General features: G+C 37.7%; 1 protein-coding gene across 7 annotated transcripts in view; it reads left to right on the forward strand.

Annotated features, from left to right (window-relative positions):
• Positions 1-276: 276 nt before the first annotated feature.
• Positions 277-19,513, forward strand: part of TMEM50B (transmembrane protein 50B) — a 33,244-nt gene continuing 14,007 nt past the window's right edge. Inside the window, exons 1-3 of one of the 7 annotated variants that reach the window (XM_020995850.2) lie at positions 281-613; positions 16,257-16,293; positions 18,252-18,390. In XM_020995850.2, the coding sequence (XP_020851509.1) occupies positions 18,292-18,390 (99 nt within the window). In that variant the 5' untranslated portion in view covers positions 281-613; positions 16,257-16,293; positions 18,252-18,291. Of the gene's footprint in view, positions 614-1,467; positions 1,608-16,256; positions 16,294-18,251; positions 18,391-19,513 lie in introns of those variants that run through there. The other 6 variants (XM_020995849.2, XM_078146551.1, XM_020995853.2 and 3 more) reach the window with 6 other exon arrangements.

Genomic DNA, 19,513 nt, shown 5'->3' on the forward strand with positions numbered 1-19,513 from the left:
GTCAGGTCCGCACTGATGGGGGGCTCACTCTTTTCTTCTGGGCCTCTCAGGGCCGGCTTCGGCGGTGGAAGCGGCTGTCCCTTGCAAGCCTGAAGCGCACGGCTGCGGCCCCTCCCCCTCCGCCTCGCGCATACCCGGCCGCCCCTCCCAGACAGGAGCCCCCCCACCTCCGCCTCGCGCACACCCGGCCGCCCCTCCCAGACAGGAGCCCCCCCCTACCCGCAGGGCTGCGGCCCCGCCCCCCCCTCCGCCTCGCACACAGATCCAGCCGCTCCCCCTTCGGCCGCCTCTCCCCCCACGAGCCTCCCAGCTCCACGCGGCACACGAGGGCGCTTCGCTCCGCTCGGCTCCACTCGGCCCCGCCCCCCGCGCCAGGATTGGTCGCACGCCGCCTCGGTGCTCCGCTTTCTTTCTCCCCTCCCGACCCATCCCTTTTCCCACCGAGCCTCGGGCAGCCGGGGAGTTGGGAAAGAGGAAGAGGAGGAGGTGGAAAAATTGCTGGGGCCCCAGTCCCGGGCTTGAGCGGCAGAGGCTGACCGGAAGGGGTGGTGGAGGGAGAGGAGGAGGAGAGTAAGTTGCCTCGCGGGAAGAGCGACCTTCGGGAAGACTTCGGGTCGGTTTGTTGAATAGGAAAAGCTGCTAGGGGCTGCCAGGTTGGGGGGGAGGAGAGGGAACACCGGCACTTGGAGGGAGGGGGCGCTCGCGCCGCTGCCCCACCCGCCGCCTCCCTTGGAGCGCGCGCCCCGCCCGCGGCCGTTATCCCCGAAGCGCCCCTCCGCTTCCGGCTTACGCGGGCGGGGGGGTGGTGGTGAGGGCGGAAGCGCTTCCACTTCCCCTTCCACTTCTTTCTTCTCACCCCTCCTCTGCGGGGGGCGGGGGGGGTTTCTCGGCTCCTTCCTTTTCTGCCCCTCCGGCTGATCCGCCCAGCTGGGCCCTGTGGTATCTGCGGCCTGAGCTGGGGCGTTCGGCCCGCATCCCGTCTTGGCGGGGCTGGGGGGTGAGGCGATCGGGGCCCGCTGCCCTCATTGTCTGAGCGTCCCCCGCCCGCGTACGCGGTCAGCGTTGCCTCCGCTTCCCGGGGCGTCGGCTACAAACCAGGGCCTGGAAGGCTTTTGTTTGCAGCCTCTGCAGGGGCACGTTTCTGGGTAGCGCCCCCGGGCCCCTTAGAAACCTGGGGTCGGGAGAAATCTCCTATGACGTCATTTGCCCTCTCAAGCCTCGCCCACCCAAATTTGGTGCAGATGATGGCATCGGCCCTCGTAACCGTGACCGCGAATTTGCTTTGTGGAACGGGCTGGAAAGATTCACATTTCAAGTGTTCCCAAGGACCTTGAGAGAGGGATGCAAAAAAAGGGGAGCCAAGAATGACCTTCTTTTAACACCCCATCCAGCAGGCGTTTTACTCTGAAAAGGTTTCCAGAGTGAAGCCACTCAAAAGTAACTTTACAAATCAGCCTTTATTTCTTCTCACATTTCTTCTGAGATTTGTTGTGATGGACTCCTTTCATGTTACTCATGTAGGAAAATTGCTACTATGTTAGTATTCACGAGGACCTCTAATGCCTTTTGAGTTTGTTCATAACGGAGAATGGAGAATGAAAAGCAAAGTATGTTTTGAGAGTGCCACCGTTTGTTCTCAAATAGTAGGGGCTTAGATATTTATCTAATTAACTATCTAAGATAGAGTTATTTTTTTTATTAATTTATTTTGATTTATCAATGATCACTTCCATATGCTTTTGAGTTGAAAATTTTTCTTCCCCTTCCTCCCCCCCCCCACCGTCCCCAAGACAACGCACAATCTGATATGGGCTTTACATTTACATACCCATTAAACATATTTTCACATTAGTGAAGTTGTAAGTAAAAATTAAAACCAATAGGAGGAACCATCAGAAGGTAAAAATAAGTGATAGCGATTCGACTTCCATAGTTCTTTCTTTGATGTGGACAGCATTTTCCATCCCGAGGCCTCTGGAGATGTCTTAGATCCTAGTAATGCTGAGAAGGGTTCAGTTTAACAATATTAGTCATTGCATAACGTGGCTGTTATTGTGTACAAAGCCCTCTTGATTCTGCTCACTTCACTCAGCATCAGACCATATAAGTGTTTCCAGGTTTTTCTGAAGTCAGCCTGTTCATCATTTCTTATAGCACAATAGTATTCCATTGCATTCATGTACCACAGCTTGTTCAGCCATTCCCCAATTGATGGGCATCCTCTCAATTTCTAATTCTTTGCCACCACAAAAAGAGCTTCTATGAATATTTTTGTACATGTGGGTCCTTTCCCCATAAGATCTCTTTGGGATATAGCCCTAGAAGTGCTATGCTGGATCAAAGGGTTTGCACATTTTTGTAGTCCTTTGGGCATAGTACCAAATTGTTCTCCAGAATGGTTGGATCATTTCACAACTCCACCAACAATATATTAGTGTTCCAATTTTCCCACATCTTCTCCAACATTTATCATTTTCCTGTTTTGTCATGTTGGTCAATCTGATGGCTGTGATGTGGTACCTCAGAGTTGTTTTGATTTGCATTTCTCTAATCAATAATGATTTAGAGCATTTTTTCATATGACTATAGATGGCTTTGATTTCTTCATCTGAGAACTGTCTGTTCATATCCTTTGACCATTTATCATTTGGGGGAATGGCTTGTGTTCTTATAAATTTGTCTTAATTCTCTAAGATAGAGTTATTCTTAGGTGTGAAGGGTACTGTTTTAAAATGAGCTGCAAAAGTTGATTGCTTCTGGAGAGGTTTACAGAATTGCAGGAAAAATCATCTGGTTTTGAACTGATTGGATCACTTTGAAAACAGGTGTTTATAAGTGCCACATTGAATTTTTTTTTAAACTGGCTTTGAGAGGCCATGCTTGCACCTATTTAAAGCATGAACATTTGATTTTTAAATGGTTGGCTTAAACCAAGCAGATTGGCTTATTAATTAATAGTGTCAATTTAAGTATCAACACCTAAATATCAGATGTCTATGCAAGAACTAGTATTTAACGGTAAAATATGTCATTTTGTTACAAGCTGATCCCTCTTTTAAAGGAATTTTTATTTCTGATTTATCCTGCGTGTGAGGCATCCCAAAAGTCAATGTGCATTTTAAAACTATTAAAGCTTCAGACTGCACAAAGACTTTTGAGATATCCTGCATATCTTGTTTGTACATAATTTGCATTCCTCCCCCTTTCCCCTTTAGATTGTGAGCCTCTTAAAGGATGGGACAGTTTTTTCCTTGCTTCATATCCTGTTTTTAGCCATGTACATAGTAGGTGCTAATAAATGCTAGCCATGGATAGTAATGGCTAGTTTATTTTAATTGCACAGTTTTCTTTGAACACACCTTAGGTTTAGTCTGAGTATGAAATTATGAATACAGTATTTGACAGGGTGATGAACCAAGTGGGATGTCAGTGAGGGAAAGTAAGAACAGAGTAAGTTTATTCTCTCAGTTTCCTATAATAATGCTCTAGAAAAGTTTTACAAACTACTGTGATCTTGGACAAGTCACTCTCACTTCCTCATCCTTAAAGTGAAGGGGTTGGAGGGCCTCTAAGGCCCTTTCTAGCCCTAACTCTATGATTATATAATTCTATTAAAATAACATCTTTATAAATGCTCCAGAAAGCAATGACATTTCCTTTTTTTATTCAAGGTAATTTCATATATGTGCATCCCTATGTATGTACATATGCATATATTTATACATACACATGTATATACATGTGTATGTAGTATCTTGGTTGGTAGTAATGGAAGTTAATACTCTTTGCTTTTGCTCCAAAGCAAAAGCTTACTTGCTTCCCTTGATAAATAACACTCCTGAATTTTCAAAGTAGTCTGTTTATAGGCCATGTACTTCCTTTTATTGGCAAGTGATAGTACAATATATGGGTCATCTGCCCAACTCCTTTAACCAAGTGGACCAAAGCTGTGGTTCAGTTCCTTTGAAAGAGGTTAGAAAGCGGAGACCTATCTCTAGTCCAGCTTAGTGAAGAAGAAACTTTTAAGCAATAAACCAGTAGTCTGCAATCAGATAATTGAGAACTGATTATATTCCTAAAGTGACTTAAATGAAAGATTACTGGAGCCTTGTTACTGTGCCTTTTCTGATTCTCCCTTATAATTGAGTTTATTTTGTATATTCTTACATGTATATACATGTATACTTGTTATTTTGTATATACCTATGTCTTTGTCTTCTCTTTGAAGGTAGGTACTTTTTTCATTTTCGTCTTTGTATACCTAGGGCTTATCTCAGTTCCTGGTGCACAGTGGGCTTAATGAATGCTTGTTAATTGATAAACTACTGCTTTAATTTTGTGAGACAGTTAAGACAATATTTCTAGTACTAATTTTTTTTTTGAATGAGGTCCAAAACAAGTCTTTTAACAGCTGTGTTGCAGAGTCTTCAGTTTATGTTTCACTGAATCTGTGATCTCTTCCACGTTCATTTCATTCTCTCCATTGGTGCAGATCATAAACCATCCTTATCCTCTCATGTAGTGAAATTCTGGTTCATGTTCTAAAAATCCTTCAGAGAAGATCCACTCATTGGGGCTGGAGACCTTCTGGCCTTGTTACATTTTGTGGCCTTTTGTTCAGTTCTTCAGGCTGTCTATCCCTATCTCTTGTCCTACACCACTGGATCACCAGTTTTTCCTGGCATACATTTCCTTGATATTAAGTAGGCAGGTGGGGCAGTGGAGAGAACTTTGGACTTGGAGTCAGGGAGGAAGGATCCTACCTTAGATACTCACTGTGTGACTCTGGGTAAGTCACTTACCTTTCTCATCCCATTTCCTTATCTGTAAAATGAGGATACAATAGCATTCACTTCTCAAGGTTGTTGCAAGGAACAAATGAGATAACATATGTAAAATGCTTTGCAAACCTTAAAGGATTATATAAATGCTAGCTTATTTTATACGCGCGCGCGCGCACACACACACACACACACACACACACACATCTATCTATCTATCTATCTATCTATCTATCTATCTATCTATCTATATCTCATTGAGAATAAACCATAGAGTACTTATACGCCATATAGTGTTCCTTTGCCCTTTATAAATTTTAGTTAGCCAAGATTCCTAATCTCTAGCACCTCAGGGATGACATTTGTGTTTATAATGTTGCATTTTCTGTTGGAGCAGTGATTAGGATTGTTAAAAGGATTGCTTAATTTCTCAGCAGTGATCTAGTCCATTTACGATGCATGTCATAGATATATCCACTGACATACCTTTCTCAGTGTACTGGCCATCCACCTATAAAGTTTGGGCAGTAGGTGATTTTTAATCTATCCATAGGTCATGTGAAAGTCCTCCAGATACTCTTGTTTGTGAAGTATTGTGCTGATGAACTTTGTTGGCCTTCTTAACAAGATCCATTACTTGTAGAATTATGGATTTAGAGCTAAAAGGGACCTTAGAGTTTATCTAGTTCAACCCTCTCATTTTTTCAGGTGGAGAAACTGAGGCCCAGAGAGGTGAAGTGACTTGCCCAAGTCATACAGGTGGTAAACAACAAAGCCAAGATTTGATTCTTTTGAACTGACTCTAAAGTTAATTTCTCTTTCTGCTGTACCACATGACTGTAGCAAAAGTATGTAAGAAGTTTAGCATTATGTTAAGTACATTTTAAAATCTTTCTTTAACAGTGTAGTTTCTAGCTCATGATTTTACATTTAAGTCAGATATTTTAAGCTTGTGCTTCTTGCTTAAACTTTTAGTTACTTAATGTGATTAAATCTGTAGGCAAGTAGTTGGGAGATATTAATTTGAAAAATGGTTTTGTTTGAAACATATAAAGAGTCTCTTAAATTTGACTAATTTGTGTTAAAACTTTTAAAGTATATAATTTGTGTTAGGCTTTTAAAATGGAAAATATTCACACAGTGTCATTAGAAGTTAGAATTTATGTCTAACATGAGAAATAAAACAGCTTTTTAGAATATCCTCTGGCAAGATTTGAATAACAAAATTAACTATATGCTTTTACTCTAGGCTTTATTTTTCTATAAAATTAAGTGTGTATATTCTTTCCCAAATGGCAGATATTGGGACACTGATTCTCCATCCTTTCCACAAGTAGTTCTCAACTGTGGTTAATGAAGAAAACTTTGTGACTGAGGTCCATTTTCTCAATGGGCATTTACCTTGCTCTTGTCTGAACTGGAATGGCTGTCCCTTTGCATTTACTTTGTAGATCTGAGTCAGTACTGTAAAGGTTTTCTTTTTTGGTATTCCATTAATGTTATCTTTGCAACAGATTTTTTTCCCTCAATGATACTGCTTTATAATTTGTGATAAGAATATAATTCAGTATCAGGATGAAAAAATGAAAAGTTTTTTGCTAATATACAGTAGGACAATTGTAGCTGGATAGGGGACGTGGTTTTATATTACATAAATTGGTATCTCATGACCAAATAGTTCACTTTGTTGTATGTGTTATGACCCACTTCATAAAAAGAGTTTTTTATTTCACTTATAAAATTGAATTTAAATTTGTAAAAGATAAGTTCCTGAAAAGCTGTAACTGCATGGAATTTTTGTCTCTCAAATCACCCTAAATAGATGAAGGGAATTCACCTAGGGAACCTCAGATAATTCTTTTTAAGATGAAAAAAGTCCTCAATTTATAAAATTTTAATCTTATCAGTCTGGTATTCTGCTTTTTTCCCTTCTTTAGTATCAGAGAATTTTTGAGATTAAAGGGATCGTATGTAGCAGTTTAATCAAATTCCCGTTTTTACAGTGAGGAACCAGTCTCAGGAAGGCTGAGACCTTGATTCTTTTCCAGGGTCATTTAGAAAGTTAGTGATACAGCTAGGACCAGAATTCTGTTTTCTTGATTCTCAGCCCCTGAGCTTTCTCCTGTACCATGCCAATGTAAGTATCATCTTTGTTTGCATTTTAAAGCTGGAACCAGCATTTGTTAAGGGCTTACTATGTGGATGGCACTGGACTAAATACTAGAGATACATAGAAAGGCAAAAACAATCCTTACCTTGCAAGTGTCACAATCTAATGGGGAAGAGAACGTGAAAATAAGTAGGTACTAATTATATACCTTGTAGTATGTATATATCTTGTGCACACATGTAAGTATACACATAGGTGTATAAATAGATGTGTATATATCTTGTGTGTGTATATATGTACACATAGGTGTATGTATACACGGATATGTCTACTAACGTGTGGATATCTATATCTGTCTATACACACACCTGTATGTATATATACATACACAAGATACTTTACATATATGTATATATATTTGGTAAATGGATGATTTTATAGATACATAATAAAATATATTTATGTATTTATATAAGATATATACTTAGTAGATGGATGGTATTCTGAAAGGAAGATAGTAGCATGGAGGTGGATGGAGGCTGGGGAAGACCCTCTTCAGAAGACGTGGTTTCTCATATCGGTTTTAATTTAAGCACAGCTAAAAATCACCAAAAAGAAGAAAAATAAATAGATGAATTCATAAGAAAACAATCATCAGAACCTAATATAAGCATAAAGAGCAATTAACACTTACACTACACAAATTATTCTCAAATACAGTATAAAGAGAGAAAGCATTCTACCAGACTCCTCTTTTAAATTTTTTTAAAAAGATAATAGATTTTTTGTTGCTATATTTTGTTTTTACATTACTTATATTTCCCCTTTAGTCCCTCCCCATCTCAGAGGGCTGTGCCTTATAAGAAAGAAGGAAGAGGAAGACAAAGAAATTCAGCAAAACCAATCAACACATCAAAAAAAATCTGACATTATATGCGGTGTTCAAACCGCCCCCGTGTCCCCCCCACTTCTGCAAAGGAGCCAGTACAAAATATCTTCTCATATCTCTTAGAGGCAAAACTTGGTCTTCGTAATTTTGCAACATTCTGGTTTTGGTTGTTTGTGGCAGCTCTTTCCATTTATGTTTGTATAGTCAATGAGTACATTGTTTTCCTGGCCCCAGTTACTTCACTTTGCATCAGTACATATTAGTTCTTAGATGTTTCTCTATATTCATTATGTTTATCAGTATATATAACAGTATTGTTCTATTATATTCATGTACCACAGTTTGCTCAGCCTTTCCCCCTGTCAAGGAGCATCTGTTTTGTTTACAAGTCAAAAAGAATGCCATATAAATATTTTGGTGTATTCAGAAGTTCCCAGACTTATTTGGCTTACCATCCCTTTTTAAAAAAAATTACTCACTGCCCCTCTGGAAATCTTTAATTGTTTTTTGAAATTTATATCATTTAAAAAATACATTTTTAAAAAAAGATGCACTTTAAATTTAATAATTTATTGTAAATGTGTTTTTTTTCCTCTCCATTGACATTTTGATGATGCAGTATTTCATCATGTAAACATATATATTGTAAACAAATCATTACAGGGACATATTCCTGCCCCTGCATGCTGGATTTCTCAACAGTGTGTGACATGCTGACCGGCCAATACTTGCTTGTTAACCTGTCTTTGGACTTGACCACCAATTGGTTGAAACATAAATTTTGTGTATTTTACTAGGAAAATAATGTAATCATTATAACTTTAACTCCATTACACAACAGATGAAATACGTGTGAACGTTTTTTTTCCAAAATTTTCTTCTCTTCTTTCCTTATGCTGCCATTGTCTCCTTATTTTTTATTCAACATCCCTTAATTGTACCTGAAGCTACTACCATTCCTCCCCCCCCCCACCAGTTGTTTCAGCTGTAGCCTTCTTTGGGAACCTATGGATGAAACCTTTCTGTCATTTAAGTTCTCCTTGAGGGTATATACCTATTTGTAGGACCTCTGAGTCAAAGGATATGAATGTTTGTCATTTTTTTGTTTTTAACATAGTTCCAAATTACTTTCCAGAATGGTTATACCAATTCACAGCCTCACCAAAAATACATAGTATACCTGTCTATATCACATTCCCTTGTATCTTTCATTCATTCTGTTCTCTTAATTTATTCATTCTGTTCTCTTAATTTATGTACCCTCCCATTCTGTAATTTTGTCCCACAAAATAAATTGATTCACTTGTAGGAGGTTGTATGTGGAATTTAGACCATAGTGTTTCAGGCCTCCTCTTTGATCTCACTTCTTCTGTTTCTTTAAATTTTAATTTCATCTTTATCTTCTTGTATATTTTACTTTAAAAAGAAGCCATTTTAATGATCTCTTTTTTAAACTCCATAAACTTTGAATTTTGGGGGGAGGGGGGAGGCAATCAAGGTTAAGTGACTTGTCCAGGGTTACACAGCTAGTAAGTGTCATGTGTCTGAGGCTGGATTTGAAGACTTTGATTTCTTTTTTTAAAATTTTCTTTCATCCATTCATTCATTCATTCATTCATTCATTTTTAGGCAGTTGGGGTTAAGTGACTTGCCCAGCAAGTGAGTGTTAAGTATTTGGTCTAAGGCTAGGTTTGAACTCAGGTCCTCCTGACTTCAGGGCCAGTGCTCTATCCACTTCACCACCTAGCTGCCCCCAAGATTTGATTTTTTAGAAAATAATCTTTAGAGGGGCAGCTAGGTGGTGCCGTGGATAGAGCACTGGCCCTGGAGTCAGGAGGCCCTGAGCTCAAATCTAGCCTCAGACAACATAACAGTCACTAGCTGTGTGGCTCTGGGCAAGTAAGTTGCTTAAACCCAATTGCCTCACCGGAAAAAAAAGACTCTTTAGAGATGGAATAACTTATTTCATTATTTGTTAGTAGTTGAATTTATTTACTTTTTAAAATATTTCTGTTGTTTGGGGTATTCTCCAGTCAGTCTGTGTCTTTTTTTTTTAAACAGAAATGCCTCACATGCCTATCCTTTGTTGAATGTCCATCTTTTTTCATTGACCAATTAGGTTTAGGTTTTAGGATTTCATCGACCATCTTTGCTTTTTGAACTGTATTATTTCATTCCCTACTGAGGTCTCTGATAGGTACATAAATATTGTTTTGTTCATATTTAATTTATATTTAAAGGTCATTTGGCTGCTTGAAAAAATTCATTGTCATTGGAATTGTTTGCCCTTGAAAATTTAACCACACTTTGTTTTTGAAGTACAGACTTTTTTTTTCCTGGAGGTAGTCTGTAGATTCTTTTCGATAATTTTTCTGTATTCACAAATTCTGGGCAGTTTCCTCATATCACTTACTGCATTATATAATGTTCAAGTTCTTCAATTTATCATGTTTTTCTGGGAGACTTAGAATACTTAAGTTCTCTGTGTCCTGTCTTTGAGGTCAGTGGCTTTTTCTTATGTAGAGACCCCATGTTCTTTTTTTTTTAAATTTTTTAACTTTTTTTAAAAATTTCATTAATTTATTTTGATTTATCAGTAATCACTTCCACGTGCTTTTGAGTTTAAAATTTTTCTACCCTTTCCTCCCCACCACCCTCCCAAGATGGTGCACAATCTGATATAGGCTATATATTTACATTGCTATTAAACATATTTTCACATTAGTGAAGTTGTAAGTAAAAATTAAAACCAATAGGAGGAACCATCAGAAAGAGGAAACAAAACTCAACAGAAGAGGGAAAAAAATGATAGCAATTCACCTTCCATAGTGCTTTCTTTGGACGGGGATAGCATTTTCCATCACAAGGCCTTTGTAGATGTCTTAGATCCTTGTATTGCTGAGAAGGGTTAAGTCTGTAATAATAGTCATTGCACAACGTGGCTGTTATTGTGTACAACGTTCTCCTGGTTCTGCTCACTTCACTCAGCATCAGACCATATAAGTGTTTCCAGGTTTTTCTGAAGTCAGCCTGTTCATCATTTCTTATAGCACAATAGTGCTCCATTACATTCATATACCACAGCTTGCTCAGCCATTCCCCAATTGATGGGCATCCTCTCAGTTTCCAATTCTTTGCCACCACAAAAAAAGCTGCTATGAATATTTTTGTACACATGGGTCCTTTTCCCATTTGTACGATCTCTGAGTAATCTATTATTTGATAAACCAAAAGACCCCAGCTTCTGGGATAAAAAGCTACTCTTTGAAAAAAACTGCTGAGAAAACTGGAAAAGAGCATGGCAGAAACTAGGCATAGACCCAAATCTCACACCGTATACCAAAATAAAGTCAAAATGGGTTCATGACTTAGATATAAGGGTTGATATGATACTATAAGCAAACTGGGAGAACAAGGAATAGTTTACTCATCAGATCTATGGAGAACAGAAGAATTCATGACCAAACAGGAGATAGAGAACATTACGAAAAGCAAAATGGATAATTTTGATTACATTAAATTGAAAAGTTTTTTGCACAAACAAAGCCAATGCAGCTAAGATTAGAAGGAAGGTAGAAAATTGGGAAAGAATTTTTACAACCAGTCTCTGATGAGGGCCTCATTTCTAAAATATATAGAGAAGACAAATTTATGAGAATACAAGCCACTCCCCAATTGATAAATGGTCAAAGGAGATGAACAGACAGTTCTCAGATGAAGAAATTAAAGCCATCTATAGTCATATGAAAAAAATCCTCTAAATCTTTGATAAGAGAAATGCAAAACAAAACAGCTCTGAGATACCACATCACATCTATCAGATTGCCCAACATGACAAAACAGGAAAATGATAAATGTTGGAGAAGTTGTGGGAAAATTGGAACACTAATGCATTGTTGGGAGTTGTGAAATGATCCAACCATTTTGGAGAACAATTTGGAACTATGCCCAAAAAGCTATAAAAATGTGCATACCCTTTGATCCAGCAATAGGACCCCATATTCTTTTAACAATATTGCTTTTTGTTTCTCTTACAAATTGTGTGTACTTCATTTTAGGATATTTGCATTTTGTATCAATTCTCTCTTTTGCTTCTTCAGAGAATCTGTAATTTTTTGTTTTTATCAGGCATTGGTTAAATTTCCATTGTCTTGTAATATTTAGAGAATTTTACAATCTTTTTGAGGTTTTAGTACATATCTTAATTTTAGTATCTTCTGTTGATTTATCTGCTTGTGTGGTAAGTTTTTAAAGTATTTTCTTCCTCTTAAAACTGATGGTTTTAGCATTTTTCCCCTTACGTTTTGCTGTCACTTTCTGACTTCTTCCTTTGATGGTGGATCTATCTCTGCGACTGGATTTCAAAGGTGTCTCAGCCTCCTCCCACCTTGTGGGATTTACTTTTCAGTCATATATGTGATAGTAAAGATGTCTACGATGGATATCACTTGTGAAAATCTTCCTGTTCCATATTAATACCCACGTTGAGCATAGCCTTGGTATGGCTCAAGATACTTTTTATATAGATGGGAAAGTGGCATATTGATTGGTTGTGGTTATGGTCACTGTTTTTAAGTATTCCGATTTTTTTTCCCAATTCTTCAGATACATTGTGAATTAATCTCTGAATCTCCCACAAGCCATACCCTACATTTTATGCAGGAGATTTCCCTGGAGTAAAACTCTGGCTAAGAGACGAAAGCTAAAGAGGTAACTCTCAGATATCAGACAGAGTAGAAAATGGTCTATGTGTGCCCACAGTGTTTTGGAAGGGCCTTTTGGAAGAGCCATGGGTTACATATGACTTTCCTCCAATGTGTAACTAAACAGCACTTTAAGTAATTGTTCTTAATCAGTTTGCAGTCTTGTTTTAATGTCTTTCAATCTCTTACTCATATGTAAATTTATTATTGATAACATTGATAACTATATAATAATAGTTTATTTTATGAAAATTGAACTTGTATGTCAGAACATGACATTAGATTTTAATTTCTATTTTGCTTTAACTTTCATTTCTCTCTTCACTAGGCATTCTGACCTGTCCTGTATTTGCTTAAGGGCAGTTACTGATCTTAACAAGCAGTTAAGGTCGATGCAAAATATTTTGTTAAAAATTGCTCGAGTGTGTAAAGTAAATGTACAATCAAATATGATAAAATAGCATAGTACTTTGGATTACCAGGGATACCAGTACATAAGTAAATCATTTCTCTTTTCAGATTCCACAGATTCACTTTTTATTACTGTCCTTTAATTGGAACTAGGCTGATAAGTAATGCTTCAATAAACAAATGTCTCCCCATCATTTCCTTTTTATTTTTATTGCCATGACCACTCACTAGTTCATGCTGGGAGACAGTGTAGTCAGTGGACAGATTTCTTGGACTGGAGCTGGTGTGACCTTGGGCAAGTCATTCCACTTCTTGGACCCTCAGTTTCTTCATCTGAAAATGAAGTGGTTATATTAGATAACTTGCCTGTTAGGTGCTTTACACCTCTGTTGTGAGCTGATGGACCTTTTATCCTGCAGTTACAATAGCTTTCACCTAGTTTCCCTGCCTTCCAGTCTTCCTATTTTTAAATTTTTTTTTTAGGCAGTTGGGGTTAAGTGACTTGCCCAGGGTCACACAGCTAGTAAGTGTTAAGTGTTTGGTGAGAGGTCGGATTTGAACTCAGGTTCTCCTGACTTCAGGACCGGTGCTCTATCCACTGTGCCACTTAGCTGCCCCCAATCTTCCTGTTTCTAAATCCATCCTGGACACTTAACCAGTTTATTCTTCCAAAAATATCACTCTGCTCTGTGTCACTCCACTGTTCAAGAGCCTTGTGTAGCTCTTGAATTGTATGCATTTGTGAGAAAAACCAAGCTCCTTAGCCTGGCTACCAAGGCTCCTCAAAATCTAACTTTAATTTATATAACCCTTATCCAGCACTGTTCCTTTATTTATTTGAGCTCTACATTCTAGCCAGACTGAGTTGTTTTAGTCGACATACATTTCAAGTTCTTGACTCCAAACCTTTGTCCACATAATTCTGTTTTCTTTACCTGTCTAAATTCTCATCTTTTGAGGCCGAGGCTTGTTTTGGCAGGAATGATCAAGGAAGCCTTGATGAGGAGGAGGTAAGAAGTAATTTTCCCTTCTGAATTTTTTGGACCTGGACCCAAACTCTCAGTAAGAAAGTTGTCTCTAACTATGAGTATCAGTGCCTGTTCTATGTCTTTAAAAGTATTAGATAGTTGCCTGGGAGCATTGAGAGGTTAAGTGATTTGTCCAGAGGGTCATGGGCTTTGTATCCTGATCTTGACTCTGATATAGTTCTCTATCCAGTGAGCCACAGTCCTCCTGAATTGTTATGATATTTCATATTCATTTTATTTTTATAGATTTTTGGTTACCATTTTATTTCTTCTCTAATTTTTAATACTTTCGTGCTTATAGGGGAGTAGAACTAGCCTCATCTAGATGCCAGTTTCCTTTCCTTCTGGCTGATGGAACTCCATACACATACACCTTTTCCTACTTCCCTCTGTTGCTCCATTCTCTGTTTGAGCTTTGTTGCAGTGGAACTCATTGCTACGCTGCTGTCCCAAGCAGTGCAAACCCTCTGAAGTGAAGTTGGAGGTGGGGTGGGGGGAGGGGGAGTCAGTTTTTTGAAAGCTTTTGTACCCTGCAAGAGATGTGGCCAGTTTGGGGGGAGTGCTGAGTGAGTGCAGTAGGGGTTAGCATTTTTTTTTTTGCTAGACAGTGGTGTTAAATTAAGTGACTTGCCCAGGGTCACACAGCTAGTAAGTGTTATGTGTCTGAGGCTGGATTTGAACTCAGGTACTCCTGAATTCAGGGCTGGTGCTCTATTCACTGCACCACCTCGATGCCCCCAGGGTTAGCATTTTTGCTGTTAGTTCATCCAGTTGTTACCATAGTATTTTCAGTATCTTTTCAGCTTTAGAAGGGAGCTGAAATTGTTTCATATCTTGCACTTAATTCTTGTTTTAGAGAGGTTTAAGAGGTTGTAAGGATTGGAGAAAAGGTCTAGGTCTACATCTTGTTGATCACATGACCACACAAATCTGGGTATGCTCTGATTATTTCATTCATGAACCAGATTTCTGTCTTTTTTTTTTTAAAGATGAATTGAAAACTTATCTGCCATATTATTTTAGGAAAGCAGGCTCATCAAATAGTCACTTTCCTATTGAATAGTGTTATAAGCTTCATCAAAATCTTTCAGCTGTGCAACAAATTGGAACACATAAGTGGAAGTGGTAAATTGAAGCAGAGGTCTTAGTTTTTGGATAGCAAATTTCTTTTTTTTTTTTTAATTTTATTATCTATATATATATACACATCACAAGAATCCTTTGAGGGCAGTACTATAGGTGTGATCATTCCTATTATACAGATGAGAAAACAAGTTCTGAGATTAAGTGACTTACTCATGATCACATAGAGAAAGGGAACACGCATTTATTAAGCTCCTACCAAGAGTCAGGCATTGTGCTAAGTACTTTACAAATATTATCTCATTTGATCCTCACAACAACCCCAGGAAGTAGGTACTTTTATTATGCCCATTTTACAGCTGAGGAAACTGAGGCAGTCAGAGGTTAAATAACTTTTCCTAGGAACACACAGCTAGTTAATGTCCGAGGTCAGATTTAAACTCACATCTTGACTCCAAGCCCAGCACTCTTTTGCTAAGCAACCTAGCTGCCAGCTGTCTCAGCTACTACTGTCATTCAGAATTGAAATTTCACATCTCTTCTGATTTTTTTTTTTTCAGTGAGGCAGTTGGGGTTAAGTGACTTGCCCAGGGTCACACAGCTAGTAAGTGTCAAGTGTCTGAGGACAAATTTGAACTCGGGTCCTCCTGATTCCTAGGCTGGAGCTCTATCCACTATACTACCTAGCTGCCCTCACATCTCTTCTGACTCCACACATACTTTGTCAACTGTTTCAGGTTACCTTAATAAGTGCAAACAAGACAAAGGAAACACATACTTAGAGCTATTTATAATTAAGAAAATATAAATTAAAGTAAAATAATAATGCTTTAACTGTGACCTTTGCATATCTACTTTGCATTTGTACATTAAAAAAAAGTATAGTCAGTGTAATGATTGTTAGTTATATTTTTTAACCTGCTTGGGAATTTAGCTTTGCAATTGTTTCTTCTAAGATTATTTGTGATATCATTTAAAGCTTCTAGGGGCAAGGCTTTGCTATACAAAAAGAATGGGAACTTTTGATTGTAGCTAACCATATATTGCTGCAGGAGGTATAGATTAAGTGTAAATTGTTGTTCATTTTTTTCTTTGAATCTTTAGCACTCAGCACAGTGCCTTGCTTATAATGTAATAAATGCTTGTTGAATTGGAATTATTTCCATTTTTTTCCTTTTTTTCTCTCTTTTTGTTGACTATTAGCATTTTTTTCCCCAATTAAACACTTCTTTCTTTTTTGCTTTTTGCTAGGCAGTCAGGATTAAGTGAATTGCCTAGGATCACACAGGTAATAAGTGTCGTGTGTTGTGTGTTTGAGACCGGATTTGAATTCAGATGCTCCTGACTCCATGGCCAGAGCTCTATCAACTGTGCCACCTAGCTGCCCCAATTAAACATTTCTTTTAAGGATATTGCTTATCTGGTTATTAGAGGACAGGTGCTACAAAACTCTTTTCATGTTCGTCCAACTTATCTTTTGAAGGTACATTTTGAATAATGTACAAAATCATTAATTCTTGTAGTTAAAAATCACAGTGCCTATATAATATCTTAATACCATCCTATGAATTAGGAATCCAATGGAATAAGGTATTTAATTGTTTCTGGAAGTTGTTCTTTTGTTCCCACAACCATTCTTAGATGAATATTCTTACACTGTTTAAACAGTTATAATATCAAGAACATTTTAAATCAGTAAGATTATGGTATCCCTACACAGTGTCATATACACATTTTTAAAAAGCGAGTGTCATTCTATAAAACTTCTTTTTGTTCACCATGAAAATTCTAGCTATAAGAACCTGAAGTAATTTTCTGTTTCTTTCTTAAAGATAGTAAAAATAGTATTGGTTCTAATAATCATTTAACATGTGTGACATCTTTCTTATGTTGTGATCTCTGATTTAACTCAAATTATTATTTAATAATACGAACAAGTTCTGGCCTCAGACAGTTGATACTTACTGGCTGTATGACCTTGGGCAAGTCACTTAACCCCGATTGTCTAAGCAAAAAAACAAAGCAAAAACCAAACCAAAACAAAAATAATAGGAACACGATATAAGAGCTAAAACCACAAAGTATTTTTTTATGGAAAACTGGGAAAATTTTTTACAGCAAGGTTCTCTGATAGAGGCCTCATTTCTCAAGTATATAGAGAACTGAGTCAAATTTATAAGAATACAAATCATTCCTCAGTTGATAAATGGTCAAAGGATATGAACAGGAAGTTTTCAGAAGAAGAAACCAAAGCTAAAATCATGAAAAAATGCTCTAAATCACTATTGATCAGAGAAATGCAAATTAAAACAACTCTGAGGTACTTACCTCTCACAGCTATCAGATTGGGTAAGATGACAGAAAAGGAAAATATCAAATGTTGGAGGGGATGTGGGGAAAATGGGACGCCAATGCAGGATTAGTGGAATTGTGAACTGATCCAACCATTCTGAAGCACAATTTGGGACTATGCCTGAAGGACTGTAAGATTGCTTATGATCTGATTGCTTATGATCCATTATGATCTTTGATCCAGCAACATCACTAGTAGGTCTGTATGCCAGAGAGATCATAAAAAAGGGAAAAGATCATTTTGTACAAAAATATTTTTTAACAGCTTTTTTTTTGTAATGACAAAGAATTGGAAATTGATGTGATACCTGTCAATTGGGAAATGGCAGAATGAGTTGTGGTATGTGATTGTGATAGAATATGATTGTGCTAAAAGAAATGATGAGTAGGTTGGTTTCAGAAAAACCGGGACTTACATGAACTGATGCAAAATGAAGTAAGCAGAACCAGGAAAACATTTTATGTAGTAACAGCAATTAGTGTGTGATGATCAGTTATGAATGACTTAGCTATTCTTAGCATTACAGTGATCCAAGACAATTCTGAAGGACTTAAGATGAAAAATCCCATCTACCTCCAGAGAAGGAATGTAGATCAAAGCATACTTTTTTTAAAAATTTTATTTTTATTTTGATTTTTTTTGCATGTGTGTGTTTTCTTTTGCAACATGGCTAATATAGAAATATGTTTTGTATGACTGCACATGTATCTAATCTGTATCTAATTGCTTGCCTCTCAGGAATGGGAGAGGTGAGGGAGGGTGAGAATTTGGGGAAAGTTTTAAAAAATGAAAGTTAAAAATTGTTTTTACGTATAATTTGAAAAAAATACATTTTAAAGAGCATTCTTTTACATTCTTTGTGGGATTGATTTCTTTCCTTCTTTGTTTCTAAGATTTGGCATCTAATGAAAAATCCGTGCAAAAGAAATAGAAATGGCAGGCTTCCTAGATAATTTTCGGTGGCCAGAATGTGAATGCATTGATTGGAGTGAGAGAAGAAATGCAGTTGCATCTGTGGTAGCAGGTGTACTGGTAAGTCATCAGGAAAAAAAAGAAGTTGGTTAATAATAGCATTATTTCTGATTCTCTTTTTATATCGCAAAATCAGTTCTAGTTTGTGGCATGTTTTTGGATTATGAATGCCATTATAATTTTTAAAGAATTTTTTTCTATAATCATTTACCTCTACTAAAGGCCTATTCCAGTGTCTTTTACTTTGTAGGTGACCCTGGGTACTCAAAGGCTAAATGGAACCTGCCGCATCCTGTCAACCTGGAAAGGCTTTGAGATTAAACCAATATCTACAGGCTTATCACATGAGGAATGGCCAAAGGTTGACAAATTCTTTTTGGCCACAGCAATTTATGACAACTGTGGAGTTGTTGCAGTTTGTTTCAGTTTTAGGAATACCCATATAAATGAAACTATAGATCTTTTCAGGTATTGAGGAAGCCAACAATATTTCTCAGTATAGTTAGCAGGACCTCCTTGCTTTCCAAATAGAAATCTTAACAGTTAAAAGGAGTCTCCAGGTCATCTAATCCAACTACCCAGATCATGAATCTCATCTAAATATGCCTCATCTTTAACATTTCCAGAGATGGGCAGCTAACTCTTCTCCCAAATTTGTCCATTTTGTTTTGTGCCGTCCTACTTTTTAGGATGTTTTTCCAAATTAATCTTATTGTAACTTCTACTCTGGGCTCACTTCTGTCCTCCTAGTCAAGCAGAAGTCTAATCCTTCCATGTTATAACCTTCAAATACTTGAAAAGTCTTTTCCCTTTCTGTCTTCTTTTTTCCAGCTAAATAGGTGTAGTTTCTTCAACTATTCAGACCGTCAATATTTATCTGCTCTTTACCACATGCTAGGCACTCTTCTAATCATTGGGGATACAAAGAAAGACAAAACCAGTTCAAAACTCAGAGATTTTAAAAGATTTTCTATTCTAATGAGAGAGACAGCATGCAAACAGTTATACAAATAAGATTGATACAGGATAAATTGGAGTTAATCTTAGAGGAAAGGCACTAGCATTAAGGGAGTTGGACAAGTCTTGCATAAGGAAAGCGGGACTTTAGCTGAGCTTTGAAGAAGGTCAGGGAAGTCAGGAGTTTGAGATAAGGAGGAAGAACATTTCTGGCAAGTGAGGAACA

The sequence above is a fragment of the Phascolarctos cinereus genome, unplaced genomic scaffold (assembly GCF_003287225.1).
Source record: "Phascolarctos cinereus isolate Bilbo 61053 unplaced genomic scaffold, phaCin_HiC Scaffold_726;HRSCAF=1367, whole genome shotgun sequence".
Lineage (NCBI taxonomy): Eukaryota > Metazoa > Chordata > Mammalia > Diprotodontia > Phascolarctidae > Phascolarctos > Phascolarctos cinereus.